Source organism: Tursiops truncatus, chromosome 10 (genome assembly GCF_011762595.2).
Source record: "Tursiops truncatus isolate mTurTru1 chromosome 10, mTurTru1.mat.Y, whole genome shotgun sequence".
Lineage (NCBI taxonomy): Eukaryota > Metazoa > Chordata > Mammalia > Artiodactyla > Delphinidae > Tursiops > Tursiops truncatus.
Genome location: NC_047043.1, coordinates 85,497,254 through 85,517,169, shown reverse-complemented (window position 1 = coordinate 85,517,169; position 19,916 = coordinate 85,497,254). Strand labels below are relative to the sequence as shown.

The 19,916-nt window shown below is 46.0% G+C and overlaps 1 protein-coding gene across 2 annotated transcripts in view; it reads left to right on the top strand.

Moving 5' to 3' along the window:
• PDZRN3 (PDZ domain containing ring finger 3) overlaps window positions 1-19,916 on the top strand; it is a 247,188-nt gene that overhangs the window by 208,455 nt on the left and 18,817 nt on the right. For both annotated transcript variants that reach the window (XM_033865291.2, XM_033865292.2), the window contains 2 exons: window positions 11,477-11,724; window positions 14,823-14,910. In XM_033865291.2, the coding sequence (XP_033721182.1) occupies window positions 11,477-11,724; window positions 14,823-14,910 (336 nt within the window). The remainder of the gene's footprint in view (window positions 1-11,476; window positions 11,725-14,822; window positions 14,911-19,916) is intronic.

Below are 19,916 nucleotides of genomic sequence, written 5' to 3'. Positions count from 1 at the left end.
CACCACCACCACCACCCCCCCCCACCCTCGCTTAAATCATCTCAGAACCAAAGTCCTATCTGTAGCCTCTGAGGGTCGACATAGTCTGCACCCGCCCACCCCTCTAGTCTCATCACATAAGCATCTCGGTTCCACCTATCCTGATCCTCGTGTACCAGGTTTCGTCCAGCCTCAGGGCCTTTGCACATGCTTCTCCCTCCGTCTGCAATAATCTCTCCTCTCTTCCTCTCCACGTAAATCCTGGTTATTCTTCTGATTTGTCCTCAACGTCTCTTCCTCAGAGGAGCCCCCTCTTCCCAACACCCGCCCTCTTAACCCTGCCAGGTTCTCTTTCCTTCCCTCAGTTACGTGATTATTAGCATCTGTCTCCTTACCCAGACTATGAACTGCCTGGGGCAGCTCCCATTTCTGGTTTTGCTCACTAATGCGCTGGGGTTTCAGTAGGGGTATTGGGCACATAATCATTCCCAGGTTTTGTTATTCATGTGCAGTGATTGAGTGTACAGTGCTAAGCCTCGTGTATGGTACATAGAAGATACTCACAAGTGTTAGAAAGTATTTGTTCAAAGAATCAAGTAGCTTTGGTCTTTGGAGGACATTTCGAGTTCCAGCCCTGCTTTCTAGTTTTCCCCTGATGTGGAACTTTTAAAAATGCTTTTTAGGAAATGGGGGGTATTTGAGAAGATACAGCATAGTTCATTTAGAAAGGTGATTATGGACAAGCCAACTAATGATTACTCCTATATGAGGACAGAAGGAAAACTAGCCATTCTCTAAACATTCAAGGGTAGTTTTATTTTCATACTGACACCAGGCCCTTCTCAACTGATTTTTTTTTTAACCACTGAGACGACATTTAATTTCTACAGCGTTTTCTTCAAGGATCCTCCACAGTCATTTTAACAGACGTTTTACTAATCGGTCTGTAGACCACTAAATGAACTAGTTGGTGATGCAGGAGCCAAAATTAGTTTTCATCTAAGTGATACGCATCATAATTGTATTTCTTTGGATAGAAAACCGACAACAAACAAACAAGATTCCAAATCACTGTTGAGGTTACACAAATCCTTGAGAGCCAGGAAATTCTATTCAAAGTGACTCAACTTTAGCTTTGATTTTCTTTCTGGAATTCATTGGTTTGTTGCCTGACCTTCGTGTTCTTTAGAGATAGTTAGGAAATTTCATAATCTTGTTAAGAGCAGCAAATAAAGTGCAGGTCGTTAAGGCCAGTAAGGATTTTTCACAATTAGATCTCTTGGCCCGACTCCTCTTTAAGATTCAAAGGCTTCAGAAGCTCTGAGGCTACTTATTTCATTACTGCTCAAGAATGTTCTTTTTTAACAAAAGACTACTTTTGCCCTAATTGGACTATTTTAAATGGTGTTCCGTTGCCAGAGCTTCACAACATGCCTTGGGACATGGACGTTCGTAGGACAGACAGGCTAAAATCTGATGAGACAACTTAGTGAGAAAAGAATTTAGAGAAAAGATAGATTCCCCTCTGCTTTGAGCTTCTCTGCAGTTAAGTAGGAAGGGATGGGTTAGTGAACATCATTACATGTGGTGTCATTACCACCACGAATTCCTGGGAAAGGTGAGCCCACCTGGTTCGGCATGGAGGAGCCCACCCATCCCCAGCAAGGCACGTCCAGTGAATGTCCTCCTTTGACGAGGGTCTTTGTTCTTCCCACTTGAGAGTATGTTCCTTGTCTAGGGCCCACCCCTTTCTCTTTCTGATGACACCGTTTCATCCCAGGTTCATCCCACCATCCCTTCTTGGGGTCAGTATAATCAGCCATTAACACTTCCCTTCGCTTCAAGGCTGAGGTTGGGTCCTAGCAGTCCAGCTGTGCTGCCCAGTGGTTAGAGCATGCACTTGAAGTTGGGCAGGCCTTGTTCCAATCCCATCTCTCCTGCTCACGAGCTGCACATCTTTTAGGAAGCTGCCAGCACTCCTCGGGCTTTTACTTCCTGGCCCGGAAAAGCAGAGGTAATACCGCTCACCTCACCATTGACCTTCTTCCTGTGAAATGGGATGAAATTGTGCACGTAAAGCACTTAGCACAGCACCTGGCACAGAGCAAACACCCAGTGCGTGGAGTGCACAGTATCACATCCTTGAGATGGACGCCAGGATCCAGAAGAGGCTTTCTTTCCCCATAAATGAGTGGGACGTAGGATCTGTTTTATGGGTGTTCTTGTGATTTATTTGCAGCTAGGTTTGACAGCTGGAATTTTTAGGAACCACATGTGGGCCAGTATCTCCTGTAAAAGTGGTGACTACGAGCCAGACTCCCTTCTAAGCCCTTTTCTACAAACCTTTGCAACTCCACTTACAGATAAGGCACAGGGAGAGGTAGGTAATTTGTCCAGGTTTGTAGGGTTATAACAACAGCTAACACTGAGCCCTGTGCTTAGATCTTTGTCTCAAAACCCTAGGAGGGAAATACTTTAATGTCCCCCATTTCCAACTGGGACACTGAGGCACAGGGGTAGAATGATTTACCCAAAGTCACACGTCTGGTAAACGGAGCAGGGATTCAGACCCCTGTGTGTCTCCCCCCAGAGCCCCGACAGTGTTCATTCTTTACCCAGTGTTACTGGGCCTTGGTTACCACTGTATCAGTGCCTGGCACATGATGGGTTCCCCAGTAAGTCTCCAAATGAGTGAGGACAACAGATAGCTAATGTTTATTGAGCCCTCACTCTGTGCAGGGCCGTACACCCTAATTACTTTCTCTGCACAGCCTAATTAATTCTAACACCACCCAACGAGATAGGTCCTGCTGTAAACCCATTTCGCTGGTAAGAAAACTGAGGCACCGAGAGGTTAACTTGCCCAAGATGCTACAGCACATAAGTGACACGGCCTACGTTGAAGCCGAGGCAATCAGCCCTAGGGCTGGAGCTTACAACCTTCACCGCGGACCCCCATCACATGTAAAACTCCTGCCTCTTCTTGCCCGTCTTCATGCAGTATCCGTTAGAAGCCCCTCCTCACTTGAAACTTAAATGACTGTGGTGACTTGAAACATCACGAAACGTTGTTGTAAATCCTGTGTGACGACAATTCTGTTGATGGAAGAATCTTCCTACACGTCCCTTCCTCCAATGGTCAGAGACCAGAGGGTAGAAATTTTATTCTAGCCAGCCCTCTAGTCTGAGGAAATCAACGAACAAATTTAAGTTTGTACAGGAGATTTATGAGACCAATATGAAGTTTATACCAAGGAGATGGAAATGACATAAAATGGTTTTCATAAGGCTTTGCTGTGATGCTTGCAAAAACCTGGCCACACTTTGTTCCTTCTACGTGCGGCTATATTTGCTGTTACCGTAGGAGATCATGCCAATATGGATGGTTAAATGCAGTAAACTTGACGTGTAGAAAGAAGCGTGAACCCTTCTGAACTAAGCGTGCGTCTCCCAATTCAAGGCGAAAGCCACCAGCATCCTTAGCGGAAGGTCTTCAGGTGCACAAACACTCTCTGTGCTTCTGGATTTCATCCCCGTTAAATGGTGAGGATAGTAGCACCACCCTCATGGGAAGACTGCGTGAGTTAACGCAGACAGAGTGCTTAGGCTAAGTCTTCGTCTGGCAGGACAGCAGGGTGCTGTCCCCCTGTTGGCTGTATCACGATTGACGTGTCAGAGACTCCAGCATTTGGCCTCACGTATTCTGTTCACTCATTAGGTACCAAGGTGAGCGATGCCGCACAGAGAGCTTCCTCGGAGTGTTCAACCTGGATGTCCTCAGGGAGGACCCCTGTTGACAACCCTCCTGGTGCAGGGTGAGGTAGCCGAGCACCCAGCAGTCCCCTCCATGTATCCAGGACTCAAGTGTAAATGCCCGTAGGCCAGGCCATCGCGCGCTTCCACTACACCCGACTCCAGAGCTGGGCACCCGAGCGGGCCCAAGGCCAGCCTTTCTGGCTTTCGCTGTGAGTTAGAGAAGGGCCCGCCTTCTTCTGGGCAGACACGCCTGTAGCCCACCTGTCCTCATCACCTCCCGGCCTGGGCACGTTGCTCACGGTTGAGTCTGCGCCCCTGCTGGAAGGGGGAGGACGGATATGCGGAGGAGAGAGAATGGTCCGAGAAAGAGAAAGAAGCAATTTCCCATTTTCGGATTTTTCGGTGAGGTCTGTCAATTTGGTATTTCTTATTTCTTTCCTCTCCATTGGGGATCAAGGTTCCTTTTTTTTTTTTTTCAAGGTTCCTTTTTGACTTCTAGTGGTTCCACCTTGTCACCTGCAAGTTCAGAACCCAGGGACTTCAGGAGAGCTTAGCTAGGGCTGCCTTGTTTCTTCACAAACACTCCAAGACCTCTCTGGGCCTCATATATTTCATTCTCCAAAACATCAGAGGGTACTTTCCTTGATACCACTTGGATCGTATCAAGAAATGGAACAGGAGACGCTTTAAGATCGAAAGCACTCCTCACGGAATATGTATGTATGTAACAAAATACAACACACGTTTTATTCTTGTTTGGAATCTGACAATTATAAAAATGGACACATAATCAGGTTTGTGTCAATCTTAGCTATGAATGTAAGATCAGAGCAGAAAATGCTTTTGTTTCAAGAGTAGGAAAGACCATGAAATGCCAACAACTGTGCACGAGAGGAACATGACAGTCTGCAGATGCGTGAATAGGTCACTCAGGTGATAAATTATTTGCGAGGCTGCTACATGCCAGCCGCTGTGCTAAGCTCCGGGTGTCCTATAGTGAACAAAACACACAGTTCTTGCCCTTGTGGAACTTAGGGCCCCATGAGAAAATGTCGGCCATCAACCGAAAATCAAATAAGTACATAATTACACATTTCAAAACAGCTGTGAAGGGTGTGATCCCGTTTGACTCAGCGACATCTCCTGTGGGAATGTTCTCCAGCATCACTAGTCTACAGGTAGAAACGGGGAGGCAGGTGACTGGCCAGAAAGATAGGCCAGGGCTTTTCAGATGAGTAAGAAAGAATAAGAGAGGGGCAGGGATGGTTGAAGACATTTGCGAGAACATCCTCCCGGGATGAACAGCGCTGAACCCTTGGAATGTGAAGGACCATATTTAACTGACTTGTAACCTGAAACCAGTCCCTCCTCCAGCATTAAATACATACCCGGAAAAGACACTCGCGTTTCAAAGAAGGACTTAAGGGACCTAGACTGTAGAGAGATTCAGCTGTAGAAAAACCTTGTTTCCAAGTACTCACCACTGGGCTTTCCTATGATACGTTGAGCTGCTTCTTTAAATTACCACCTTTAAGATGAGGTTAAAGTAGGCATGTTCATTTTAAGATGCAAAATGGTTCAAAACCACTGTAGTTTAATGGACCTCTGTGACCTATCGTTCACAGTGGGATTTTGGGGGGATGAAATCAAGGCTTCCAAAAGGAGATAAGCAGAATTTTGTTGATGAAGACAAGATTTTGACCTGAGAAGAAAAGCATCTTGTAATAGTGTAGGACTAATACTTTTTAATCTGAGTACATCTATGATTTTTAGCCTCTTTCTTTAAGATGTGTCATCTCTTTTATCACTCGGAGGCTGGTAGCCATGTATATTCTATATTTAGGGGGAAAAAAAAAAACAGTAAAGCATTTTGAAACATGATAGGCTTAAGTTTGACAGAAGGAAGACTCCTCTGATAGGAACATTAGCCAGGCTACACATTTCATCCACACAGGGCACTCAGAATACAATGAGGGGATCTTCCCGTTGAAGAAATACCAAACCTAGGAAAAAACATCAGGACACATTTAGAAATGACCATGGACGAACCTCACTGCGGTCCTTACTGCAAACCGAATGCACCCGTACAGATGTAAGTTCTGCTACATCGGAACTGAGGTCTCTGTGAGTGTACTCTCCTTGTTCATACCGTCTTGAAAGTGAGTACTTTGCACAGAAACATATTAATTTGAACACCATTTGTTCACTAAGACCCATATTCCTTCTTCACCGCCATAATACCTCTATTTTAGATAAGTTGGCCTTCCCTTTATCAAGCCCCAGAGCAGACTATAAATTTGAAATAAATTAAGGCAGACAGGAGTTTGCCTGAATGAAAGAAGTTTTTTTAATCCAACCTAAATCAGGGCTTGAAACCTTTTACTTTTCGGTGTGTAGTTTATTATCGTCTATTGCTTCCAGTGGAATCTAAGTTTTAATTAGTTTGACAACATAGGTGTGATATTTTACAGAATGCAATCACTGCCCCTGTATTTAATTAAATGAACCCTATAAAACTGGGGTTTTAGCCCGGGGCGTAATTTATAGTAGGCTGAATTGAAAACTGCATTAGCACTTTATACTGGGGTCGTTTGCACAGGTAATAGAAATCGAGGTGATCGTGATACGTAGATCCTCAGAAACCAACTGTCTTCCCATAAATAGAAAGGATTGCCTAATTTAGAGAGAATATGCTATGTCTTTTCCAGATAGATCTTAAAATACCGCGAAATGCTTATAATTATGTTGTAGGGAACTTTGAAAGCTTTCCGGCTCCTGTTTTGAAAGGTGATTTTAAAAAGCGTATGACAGTAGTTTCACCAGTGGAATTTCTAGGTAGACCGTGAAAACCAAGAGTCTTTCTAGGTCGTGAGCTTAATTACCGTTCCAGCGTGTGTAGATTTTGCCTTCCTCGGCCAGATCCAACCTCTCATTAGATGCCACGGTGAAATGCTACCCACAGTGCATTTCATCTGACCATTTCTTAAGTGGCTTGCACCTCCTGTGGCCTCATTTTTCCCCAAGAAATCCTTCCAAGTGGTATCCCGTCAGCCAAGAGGGGAACAGGTCTCCCTGAGTAACCTCAGAAAATACCTGGTGAATGGGTGAAAGATGGACAGCTGGGTTATCCATGAAATGTACCCCCATGTGGAAAAACCTACCAGCTTTGCGTTCGTTCTCAGGACCGTGGAAAACATACCGACGGGCACCTCATGCAAAGAGCCGGAGTCATGCTACCCAGGCTTAAATGCAACCGGGAGGGAATCCTTCCGTGCCCTCGGCATCCTGTCCCTGGAGATCGTATGCTAAAGGACCTCTTGAAGGTCCCTTAGTGTCCTGTCACTTTTGCAGCAGTGATGTTTGCCCTGAGATAAAGGAATTGGATTTTCACCCTAATGGCACCTATATCCCAGGGGACCATCCAGAGCCTTAGGTGAATAACGTAAGCATTTAATTTATAATAAAGTTTACCAGCAGCGTTTTTTCTCCCCAAACATTCCATTTCCTTGGTTTTAGAGCTGCATAAACTGTTTTAAAGGCAATCTGCTCAATTGGGCGAGTTAATGATATTTAATTTGACTGGGCCAAACGTCACGGGATGAGCATTGCGCCTGTAATTGCAGCCATCATCACCGCCGTCTTGTGTAATGTACATGTAATGCTAATCCCGGGAATAAAGGTTGTCATTCTCGGCTGGCTGACGGCATGCACCGGACTCATCACCTCACTTAAGTCTCTCAGTGATGTGATTCCAAGATGACAGGGTAATAAGTGTTATGTGCACAAGGTAATTGCAAACAAATTTGGCCGCAAAAATGGATTGTCTAGGAGAGTAAGTCCCTGCCTTGTCTCATCGTCTTTTAAGAGAATGTAATGATGCCTAAAATACGTTGTCAAGAAGCTTGTGTGGCAGGGGTCTAGGCGTCCTGTAAGATTTCTCCGTTGCACCGCCCGCCCCAGAGAATCCCAAACTGCGGACTGAAAATATCAATATGTGTGTCGGTAGCGGAGGAACGTTTGGGCTGGGAACTTCCCTGAAAAATCAAAAAGCCTCTCAGTATACAAATGCCTCTTAAGACCACCTAACTAGGCTGCGTTTGCTTCTTTGATTTGCAGACTCTTTTCTCCTGGGAAAATGTGACTGTTTTGGGGTAGGATCCCCGTGAGCACTGGTATCTTAGTAAACTCTTATGATGTGCATGCTAGGCTGTAAAGTAGATTATCTCATTAAACTTTATAATAACCCTAAGAGGCGTGACACTATAATTACATTTATTTTGCACATGAGGAAACCGAGACTCAGAGGGAAATAAATTGTCCAAAGCGACAGTCCGGATTCTAACCCCGGTCTGATTCCACAGTTTGAGCCCCTGGGCACTGCAGCCCTGAGCCGTGAGAAAGGAGCAGGTCCCCTGGCTTGTGGAGCGGCATACTGGAACTGTGTTTGATTAACATATACAGGGCACCGGGCTCCTGAAATTGTTGGGTCCGCTTCAGTGGTCAGAACTGCCTTTCTGTGGGACCCGGCCGTGAGCGGGGGGTGACGATCTGGTGGGGGATGAGAGGATGCTTCACAGTCGCCGACCAAGTTCCTGGCCTCCCTTGGGATTTGCCACCTCCTCTTTCTCTGCATCTTAGGCCCTCGGGATGTTATGGGTGCCGATGCATCCATGCCGTTGAATAATACCCAAAGTCAGAGGGATTCGGAAAAGCTTGCCCGCGTCTGTAATCGTGTGCGCCCGGACACAGGGCAGCTCTTTGCCCCCGAGAATCTTCTTAGCTTAGACTGCTGCAGACGAGTCCATCCTTTAAGTGTTGTAGGTACCATTTAAGCATCTGCTTAGCGGTTCTAGCATTGGTTTAGACACCTGTACGAGAAAGCAATAGTTGCCATCACTTTTCTGTACAAAATAATAATAATAATAAGCTGAGTAAAATACACTCCTAATCAGAAAAGCATTTTCACCCCCTGTTTTATACACATCAGAGGAACGTCTGTAGGAACAAATACTACACTCCTGTCTAACTTTACAGTACATCGGTGCAATATCTATACCTATTGGGGTGTTTGGGGCTGCAGGGAGTTAAAATACAAGTGAAAATGGCCTCAAGTATGAGGATTGTGTTATCAAATATGACAAGAAGTTTGGGGTTAAGAGGTTCTAAGCTTGGTCGCTTCATGTGCTCAATGATAATCATCAAGAGACCCCAGTTCTCTATTTTTCTGCTCTGCATCCCTTAGTGTGTTAACCTGGCCTCAGAGACCCCGCTCCATGTCTAAGCAAAAGGAACCAGACCTCCACAATGGGCTAAAGCCAATTAAACCCACATCTCAAGTCTCCCCCAGAGGGAATGCTCTCTGATCTGGTGGAAAGGAAACAAAGTCCAAGCTCTTTCAGCAGAGAGGAAGCAGGAGGAACAAGGAGGGGTGCTTTTTATCAGGCAGCTGACCTTTCCGCTGAGGTATTTGCAAGACCTAATTATGTGGATAAAACGTAAAGACTCCTAGGATGGATTTCTTTTTTTTTTTTTTAAGACACAGTTGGAAGGCTCCCTTAGAAGAAAGTCCCATGCTCGTTCCTGTTTGGCAAAAGGCCAACTTGCAGACCCATTCAAAAGTCTTACTGTGAGTTCACTGTGGGTAAAACTACCTTTAGCACAAGACATCCCCAGCATGGCGAGCTGGCACTGGCCAAACCGATATCTCCTCAGGGTGCTGTCTACGGCATTCATTTAATCCAGGGAGAAATTTACTACGGCATCATAAATTCGTAGATGATTTGACTCCCGGTGTCACGCATTAACGGAAGACACGGCTCAGACAGTTCGGCCTTGGCGCGAATTTCACAGCACTCCAACTTGGGCTTCATTCCCCTGCCCTCACCTCATCCCCAAGCCCTCAGAGTTCTAGGCTCTGAGCAGGGAAGGGGTCGAGGTGCTCAACTGGTTTGCAAAGCTAGGAAGAATTCCTTCGTGTCCTTTCATTCTGTCCTCCATGGAGGAGGAATGAAGACGGCCGTGGTGTTAAATCCTGGTGTTTCCACTCCTCCAGGGTGAAGGATGGTAAGAGTTTGATGGTTCAGCCATTGACTTATTTACTGGTGCACCTGAGTCATTTTGCAGCCCACAGTTGCTGCTCTGCCTAACTCCCTCATGATGATAGTAAATTACTTAAGTGGACTGAATCCAAATCATTAATAATCTCCACTGGCGATTCATTTGGGCTTCATTACAAGGAAAGAATCCGACATCTCTTCCTCAACCCAGCAGTTGTTTGCAAGGCACTCCAACCTAGAGTTCTTGTCCCTGTAGGGCCAGAGTGAAAGGGCTTAGGGAAAAAAAAAAACCAGAAAAACTGCTGCATAATCGGTATTCATGTTCTGCTTGGCAAAGAGAAACCGAAGTGCTCTACCTCAGGGGACAGACCTAATCGTCAGTGTGCTTTGAAGTACACGATGCTAAGGTGGGGCATGTAGACGCCAGACTAGCAAAGGTTCGGTGTTGGTTTGGGCATTTACAAATAAGTGACATGAGTTTGTCAGTGGTGCTGTCCAGAGAAGATCTGAGAAGCCAAGGAACTTCTACAAACATATATTCTGCAGAATATGATTCCTATACCATCATTTTATATTGGCCCTTAAGCAGTATACATACCACTTGGGGGATGGTATCAAAATATTTCAGAGCCTGATAACTCTCATGTGAGTGCAGTCATGAGACATCACCTAGCTATCGGAACACAGTGTCTTAGTCCTTTGCTGTGGGGAGTGGGACGGGGAGGGTAAATAGCTGAGCTTCCATGTTGCTTGGAATAACTTCATTTTCTAGACATAAGGTTCCGGCTTCTATTTCCTCTTGTGTAAGCTGTTCTAAAGACAGCCGTGTTCAGTTCGGATTCTATCGTTGGAAAGAATCCTGGATGCAGCGTCCGAAGTTCTGACCCATCAGTCACCAGCAAGGTCATCTTGCGCAGTTTATTTGTGGCTATAAGGGGAGAGGGATGCACGTACTTCTGGTCTTTCCAGCTTCCCATGACTGTGATGACGGACGTGTTAAGAGGCGTCTTCATTTAAGTCATGTGGTAGACAGTGGGCACTCGGTAAGTGTAGACATTGAGGATGCAGCAGTAGCAAAGGACTGTGTGCACAGTGGGAAACAACACAGCAGTTAAGCTAGCTGCTGTTTCCCGAACATGGGCCAGAATGTCAGGTCATTTGAGTTCCTCCTTGATACTTGCCATATCTACCTGTGACCTGTATTATCACTTACTTAATATTCTCATTGACTTTTTAAGGAAAAGCAAAGGCATTCATTTAAGAAGGAAATGTCATATCGCTTCCATAAAAGGGAAACTAATCTCACCTGACAGGAACTGGGAAAATACACACCATTAAAACAGAACAATATAATTAATTTCCAGTTAGCTAGTATGGCCCATAAAGGCTGTGAGCCTGAGGCTGCTCTTTTCTCTCCCAGGCAAGATGAGAAGGGGATGAAATTGTGTTAAAGACACTCCAGTGGGAAGCCACGCCTTCCCCGCCGTGAGATTTATTATTTCATGCCTGATCTGCACACCTCCAAACCTACCGCCTTCCCACCAGGCATTCCTGGGGAAACCTGAAACAGAGCAGTGAAGTCCTCGGACGCCCGCACGTTTTCCTTTTAGCTGCTTACACACGAAAACCGTCTTTCCGGCTTCTGCTTAATTATAATCCTCTCCCCCTCTACTGTTTTTCGACAGGTTAATGGCAAAGACTTATCCAGAGCAACTCATGACCAGGCTGTGGAAGCCTTCAAGACAGCTAAGGAGCCCATCGTGGTCCAGGTGTTGAGGCGAACACCACGGACCAAAATGTTCACGCCTCCGTCAGAGTCACAGATGGTGGACACGGGAACCCAAACGGACATCACCTTTGAGCACATCATGGCTCTTACCAAGATGTCCTCACCCACCCCACCTGTGCTGGATCCCTATCTCTTGCCTGAGGAGTAAGTCACATGGTGATGAATCTTAAATGTGTTAAGTGTGGTACAGAAGTACAGAGAAGTTGGTTTCTTCCCTTCCGTGTGGTGAAGAAAATGAACACATCTTACAGTTTCCCCCCAAGTTGCCCACGTTTCACTTTATTGTTTGTAGAGGCAATAAATTGAATCCTGCTCAAAACCCCTCCGACATATTAATTACTTTGTTAGAACCCTGGAGCGGAGTTACTCAAATTATATTCGAAGAACAAAATGACTTACAAATGTCATAAAAGTTGTTTCCGAATGAAATTTAATCACCGCAAATGGCAGTGGGAAGGTTTGGTAGTTCTCACTAGAGGGAATGCTGATGGTTGTTTTAAAGAGACAGCAAAGCAAGTTGTGAGTGTCAAGAGAGCCCAGGAGGTTGTGCCTTCTGCTTTCTTGGGTCTCATTTCAAACCTGGATCCATGGAGTAAATTCACACGTGCCTCATATAAGCGCTGCAGTTACCGATTAAATAACAGCTGTGATGTAGTGCATCACGTAAATTACTTTACACACGACTCTCCTCTTACCTTACTTACTGCCAGAGATATCAGGTAGTTCAGAGGCTCCGAGTTGGACAAAGCCTAATCTCTAGCTGTGTAACTTGGGTAGTTGATTTCCCTGGGCCTTATTTTCCTTCTATTAAAATGGGATGATAATCACATTATAGGATTGTTGAAGGATTAAATGAACTAATGCGTGACAGGTTCTCAGCGTGGCATACGGTAAGCGCTGGATAAATGATAGTGGCGATCACTGGTAATTTAGTGATTGATGTAAAATATGGAGGGACAAAAATGAAGAGCAAGAAATTTTCTCAGGTGGACAAGTGGCTTAAAAGATGTCCATTTTAAGGTGGCTTTTCGGATGTGATTTTGCACATCTCTGGACAAGGTGTCCACCTCCCCTTCTTAGCCTCTCCGGTTGATGTTAGAGCCCCTCCTCCCATCTTGCGGCTGGTTCGGATCATTGCCTTGATGCCTTATTTCAAAGGGCATCTCCACCTCTCCTAGGGAGATCCTCTGAGCAATCAATACCTGTTGGATTCCTGTTAGTAACTCAGTAGCTGGAGTGAGCACACGTTTCCTGTTGTTCTACCAGATTCCAGACAGAGGCTGGCCTCTCATCCCGTGGTTCTGACGGTTAGCTGTCATCAGAACCCAGGGCTAATTCCCCAGGCGTGACAAGGTGAATTGGGCGGCGGGCAGCGGGTAAAGGTAGAGGAGGGGGTGCCCCCCCGCCCCCGATCCCGTCTGACACTCAAAGGGCACAAGGCAGTATGCAGAGAACCGTCACCTCACCCATTTCTCATGACTGTCCCTTCTGTGCCACGAGGAACTGCAGACTCAGCAGTGGTACTCCATGAAAGTTGGCAGCTGGATGGAAAGGCAGGTCTGTCCCACCTCAGCGTCAATACTCCATAGCGTGCCAGTTGATAGGAAACAACTGGATGATTCACTGACTACAGTCATTCAAATCAGTTGTTGGATGTTTTAGACCCAAACTGCCTTTCACATTGATGAGGCCTTTAAGGCTACTCCTGACTCTCGATGTTGAACCGTCACAGTGACAGGCCTTTTAGAAGCTAAACCCTTAATTTCCTCTTAAGTCTAGTTAACGTGACATGACTCTTCCCCCAAGGGGCAATTTGAGAAATGTCAGAAGAGTGCTGAGGTCAGTGCTCTCCTGCTTCTGGCTGCGAGGTCAGAGGACAGCAGGAGTGTGCATCAGGGCTGAATGGGGGGGTGGGGGTGGGGGGGGATTACCCTGAGGCTTGAAAGCCCAGGCCTTCCAGCAGCGTCCTCAGTACTAACAGCCCCTTAAGTGCAGGCAGCATATTTGCCTGATGGGTGCAGAAAATTGAAAGCCAGCCCTCGTTTGAACGACCGCTCATGTCTGGTCTGTTGTTTCAAAACTAAGTGCCTGGGTGAGAAGACCAGAGCCCACTGATTGCCCTGTTGACCTTTGAGAACGCGGAGGTTTGGGTCCCCAGCCAACCATCAGGCTGAAGCTCTCCATCCGCATCTGACACCTTTCAGAGCCACAGCCCTGACTGAGCATGTTGTAATTCCCGCTGGCTTTGGTCCTAGAGGTTCCATTAGCGGTGTTTCCAAAGAGGTAGTGGGCTCTGTGAATTGTGCTGTATCCTTGTTAACCTAGAGAAATGCAAGCTTCCGTTCTCCTAGGCGTGTGTACGCATGTGGGTCTGCATATATACACACATGCATTATATGTGTGCCTGTGTGCACATGTTCTGCATACGTATACGTGTATACTGGGTGATGTCAAATGTATTTCTCGTTGCGAGACAATCAAAGAAGTTTGAAAAGAAACGTCCTAGATGACAGCATAGCAGTTTCAGTTTCACAGCCCTTTGAACCTATCTCAGAGGCCGGCACGTGTCTTTAAGTGTTGCCTGAAGTGAAGCTTTTTTCTCCCCAGAGATAAAATCTAAGAATGAAGCCATGAGCAGTCAATAAGAGTTTGTCTCCCACCTACAGACTGAGTTAGAAATTAGTCACATTGACTCACATGACTAGTGGGCCAGGGAATGATCACTGCAAACCACGAAGCCAGTCCCTCTCTCACCGTGCATCTTTTTTTTTCTTAACAAGTTTTTTCATTGCAGTATAGTTGATTTACAATGTTGTGTTAATTTCTGCTGTACAGCAAAGTGATTCATTATGCATATATATACATTCTTTTTTATATTCTTTTCCATTATGGTTTAATCATAGGATATTGAATATAGTTCCCTGTGCTCTAGAGTGTGGGACCTTGTTGTTGATCCATTCTCCGTATACTAGCTTACGTGTGCTTACCCCAATCTCCCACTCCATCCCTCGCCCTCAACCTGCATCTAAACTCCTTCTTGTGGAGGAAATGGGCTTTAGAGAAGATGGTGGAAATATTGTGAGGGAGGTCCTGACTGTGCCGGGAAACGCAACCAGAGGGAAGTGAACTGAGTAAGAACCCCAGCCTCCGAGAACAGCCCCTGTGGCACTGATGGGCCTGGTGATGGGAACAGATACTTAGAACCGCAAGCAGGGCCTTAACGATCTTTCATCTTTTTTCAGGCATCCCTCAGCCCATGAATACTACGATCCAAATGACTACATTGAAGGCATCCATCAGGAGATGGAGAGAGAGGAGCTGGAGCTGGAGGTAAGAAGCACGTCCCTGGCTCGTTTCAATAGTCGCTGTGAAGGCTAATACGTCTCTAGCAGCATGCATTGAGATTACGGATGCTCATGGAATGTCCACCTCTCGTGGATTTCTTTTAGAAGAGCCGCGTTCAGTGGGTTGAGGCCTCCCTGGAACACTGCTTTGCAAGAAGAAGGGCTATTTAATAACCTTTATAGGACAGCACTGCTTTTTGAGGATCATTGTGACAAAGCAGAGGTCTTTAAAAAGCTACGAAATATCTCAGGAGCTAGATTTTTGGAGTAGGATGTCGACTTTGTAAATCTTTGATATTTCGTTAACTTTATAGCAGTGGGTTCTTTAGTTCCATCTTACTTTCTAACACCTTTGAGAATCTGATGGAAGCTGTGGGCTCTCCCTGGAAAAATGCTCCCGTCTCTAAGAGTTTGCATGTGATATCTGGAGGGTCACTGAGTTCCCACAGTATCTGCCGCGTGTGGCCCACTCTGCCTTACGGTTGTTTTGTTATATCTGATACACCAGAACCGCTGTTTGCTTTCTCTTTCCCTTTAACTTAAACCCAACTCCCTTAAACTAAGGTAAATTTTTTTCTTTTTTGAATTTTATTTTTTTGATACAGCAGGTTCTTATTAGTTATCTATTTCATACATATTAGTGTATATATGTCAATCCCGATCTCCCAATTCATCCCCCCACCACCATTGTCCCCCCCGCCCCCCCCCCCGGACTTTCCCCAACTTGGTGTTCATACGTTTGTTCTCTACATCTGTGTCTCTATTTCTGCCCTGCAAACCGGTTCATCTGTACCAATTTTCTAGATTCCACGTGTATGCGTTAATATACGATATTTGTTTTTCTCTTTCTGACTTACTTCACTCTGTGTGACCGTCTCTGGGTCCATCCACGTCTCTACAAATGACCCAACTGCGTTCCTTTTTAGGGCTAATATTCCACTGTCTTTATATACCACATCTTCTTTATCCATTCGTCTGTCGATGGGCATTTAGGTTGCTTCCTTGACCTGGCTATTGTAAATAGTGCTGCAGTGAACACTGGGGTGCATGTGTCTTTTGAATTATGGGTTTTTCTGGGTATATGCCCAGTAGTCGGATTCCCTTTTCTCCACACCCTCTCCAGCATTCGTTTGTAGATTTTCTGATGATGCCCGTTCTAACCGCTGTGAGGTAATACCCCATTGTCGCTTTGATTTGCATTTCTCTGATAATTAGTAATGTTGAGCATCTTTTCATGTGCCTCTTGGCCATCTGTATGTCTTCTTTGGAGAAATGTCTATTTAGGTCTTCTGCCCATTTTTGGATTGGGTTGTAAACGAAGGAGAATTTGAAAGGAAATGCTGTATCCCTAGCTCAGTCAGAAAATCAGCATCCCTTGACATGAATGGAAGGTGTCCAGTAAATACAGCGGACACGAGGCAGTGTTATTAAATCCTGGTGCTTGTCACTGGTACCTGCCCAGGGCTGGCTGCCTGGGGCCCGTTCTCTCCACTGCCTCCTGCTGCCTTTCTCTCTGTCTAAGGAGATGGGCTAGTATCACAGAAGTGGTAAGGAAGGTACTTCCTTTACTTCCTAAAGGAAGTAACTTTCTCAACATGAACTATCTGAGAGCATCTTGCTTTTAGTGGGAGGAGGCCACTCTGAAACGCCTCCCTAGAGCCTTGTTATTCAAAGTGTGGTGCAAAGACTGGGACAGCAGCATGGGGGGGGGGTTGTGAGAAACACAGAATCTGGGCCCTCAGACGTACAGAATCAGAATCTGCATTTTACCAAGATCCCCAGGTGTTGCGGTGCACAAGTCCCAGGGCCCTTGACCCGGAGGCCCCAGGCCCAGGCAGAGAAGCCCAGGCTTGCATTTGCCCTCGTCCTGAGCCACACGATCGAGGCTCTGTGCGTTTCCTTCATTATGGCGGGAAGCTGTACCTCCGAGCCTCGAATACCACCCACGCCATTGGGGCAGAGTGAAGTCCCGTGGACTAGAGATGACTAAGCCCCTCACGGACATTCAAGACTCTGCTCAGACTTCTTCCTGTTGTTAAGTAGAAAGCACAAAGAGAGCCTACGCGCACGCTTACATTCATTTCTGCCCGCCTGCATTTACTGAGCATCTGTTACACGGAATATCCTTTTTGGTGCTAGAAAGGCAAAATCAGCAAGTCATCACCCTGCCTGCCCTTCAGGAGGCCATAGTCCCTTTGGGTCATCAGCCATTAGCTTAGACGTGAGCTTTTCATCTAGAAAACCAAACTGTGGCCATTCTCCATCTACAGCTCCTTTGAGCATCATCACGAAGTACCATGAGTCCATACCAGGCAGGAAGGCTGCTGTTACATTTGGACTTTCGTTTAGAGCCGCTTGGATGTCACCAGGTTACTTCTGTTAACTAAGTGAACCTGGTGGTTTTGGACAAGCGGCGCGTCCCAAGTTCTGAGGTCAAGGTTCAGGGAGGTTCTCTCCATGGCCCCTCACCAGGAGGGAATCTCCAGGAGAGGACGGTGTGTATACTTCCAGGAAGGCTCTGTTGCAGAGGCGTGTCTCTGGAACGTCACCCGGTCAGTTCGAGAAGGTTAATGAACAGCAGCACGGCCAAGAGCTGGCATTCCTAAAGCAGACCCAGTTTTCTGGGGGAACGGCGTGTACCATCATCGCCGCTTCCTCGCAAGATTTCTTAGAGCCGTCAACGGTGTGTCCCTGCTAGGTCCCATCAGCCTGTTGGGTCCCCCCACCCAGGCTTGCTGTGAGTAAGGGGGCCACCCTCAGCCCACCACCGCTCCTCGTGTTAAGCTGAAGTAGATCAACATCTGCCCCTTTCGAAAAGGAACCCGTTCCGTGGATATTATATAGGAGGAAAATATATGAGTGTTTGGGGATATTATGGAAGCAAATGCACAGAGAAAAACAGATGTTCTCTCTTTTAAAGCACACAAAATGATCATATTTAGGTAAGTGTCAAATCCCTGTTATTGTGAAACTGCTTAGCGTTAAAAGGATTACACCCCAGTATACCCAAGGGTCGAGCCGCCAAATAATTACCCGTAAATTTTCAGGTACTGAACACCTGCTCTGGATCTTCCTGTAGGTAATTAAGACGGAGAAATAGACATCTGAAGGAGGCTTTTCTTTTTCCTTCGTCTGTTGTTTTAATTTCCCAGTTGATTCATCAGTAGCATCCTAGCCGGGCTGTGAAGCTGCCGTCACCTATGCTGGGTCTTGATGATGTCATTTTGAAACCAGAAAGGAAAAGAAAGCTACGCTCTCACCAGGGAGACTAAAATGATCTCCAAACCTGGTTGCATAGTGTAACGTCATAAGATCTCAAGGGAAGCGAGACCGTCCTGGAGGTAATGCAGGCTGTCCCCGCCAACCTATGCCCTTTTCTTCAGCCTTTAAGGCACAGTGCCATGGCTCCTCCGGGGAACCTTCCCTGGTCGGCCCTACCCTCACTGAGTCAGCTTCCTCACCACCCTCCCGATTTCATCAGCACTTGACCGTTCTTTCTCCTGCCACCTGCAGTCAGAACCTGCCCCCTGCTCTTATGTTATCCCCCCAGATCCTGGCCCGGCTCAGTGTGGCTCATCTCCAGCAAAGCTTCCGTACGGCTCTGGCTAAAGCACCCCTCCCCCAGTAGGGCCATTTCCTACTTAGACTCCTTGTGCTCAGACAGCTCCTGGCAGGGGGTAGGCACCCAAGAAACATCTGTTGGATACAGGAATAAATGCCTTGTGACCCAATCTCACATGTCAGGACCTTGAAGCCAAGTGCGGTCTTCCTAGAGACGTCTCTACGTCCCCGACAGTGCCACGCATAGATAACGTGTGGAGATGATTTCAAGAAATATGAACAAGCAGTTCTGGATCGATAAGGTCTTAGAGTTATGCTTCAGTAACCAGTCTTCCTAGAGGTGCAGAAGCCATCGAAATTAGTCTCTGGGATGCCCTCCGATTAAAGTGGCTGTCGTTGAAACAGAAAGCTGGAATCAACCAAGGTGGAACGGCCCCCGTACTTTACTCAATTGAGCTATCGTTTCCATTTCATCTAAAATGTCAGGCTTAGCTGTTCATTTTTATCCAGCCGTCCATCTAGACCGGTAAGCAACAGGACACCAGTGGTGGGGGAGGCGTAATCCAGATAATGGTAATCCATTATTCATACGAGTTTGATTAATGGTCTTCTTTGCCATCTTATCTCCATCATCACAGACAGATATGTATTGATGCCCTCTGTGCTTTCCATGAGGTACTCAATTGTGGAAGGTTCTACGTCTAGCTTGGAGTGAGAATGAAATGTTGAGAATTTACTAACCACTCAATAAGCTGGAGGAACGGCAGTTGCCACCGAGCCCCAAGATATTGTCTCTGGGGATAAGATGGTAGAAGAGCCGAGAAGTTTCAGAGAAGTGAAGTGACTTTCCTAGGGCAGCCTGGCTTGCTAATGGCAGAGCCAAGTTTAATTTTCGTTTGGATCTTTAGTCTGCCTTGGAACCTCAAGCTAATTCAGTTTTATTGAGCACCTACCATGCGCGGTATATAAGGCTAGACGCTGCCTTTAGTGCACAGTTCAACTGCTACTGCGTTACTGTAATTAATCTTCTGTATGAGCAGCCAAGGTAAAACCTAAATCTATACAGATCCCAAGACGGTATCGGCTCTTAACAGTGTTGTATTTCCAGAGCTTCTGAAAACCTCTATGGTTCACTCTTTGCTTAACTATTAGCAACCAGGCTCTTCTCTATGATGTGCAACCATCCCCTGGAAATGCAGTGACCACAACTAAGTCATAGTGGGGTTTTGGGGGGGGGGGGGGTTTTTTGGTTTGTTCTGTTTTTTTCCTGTCAAGAGATTAACCATGTTTAATTCTGGGTGATAAGAATATAAATGATCATTCCCTTCTTTGCACTTTTCTGAATTTAATTTTTTCTACTTTAAAATCTTTTTTTAATTAAAAAAAATTTTTATTTTATATTAGAGTACAGTTGATTAACAATGTTGTATT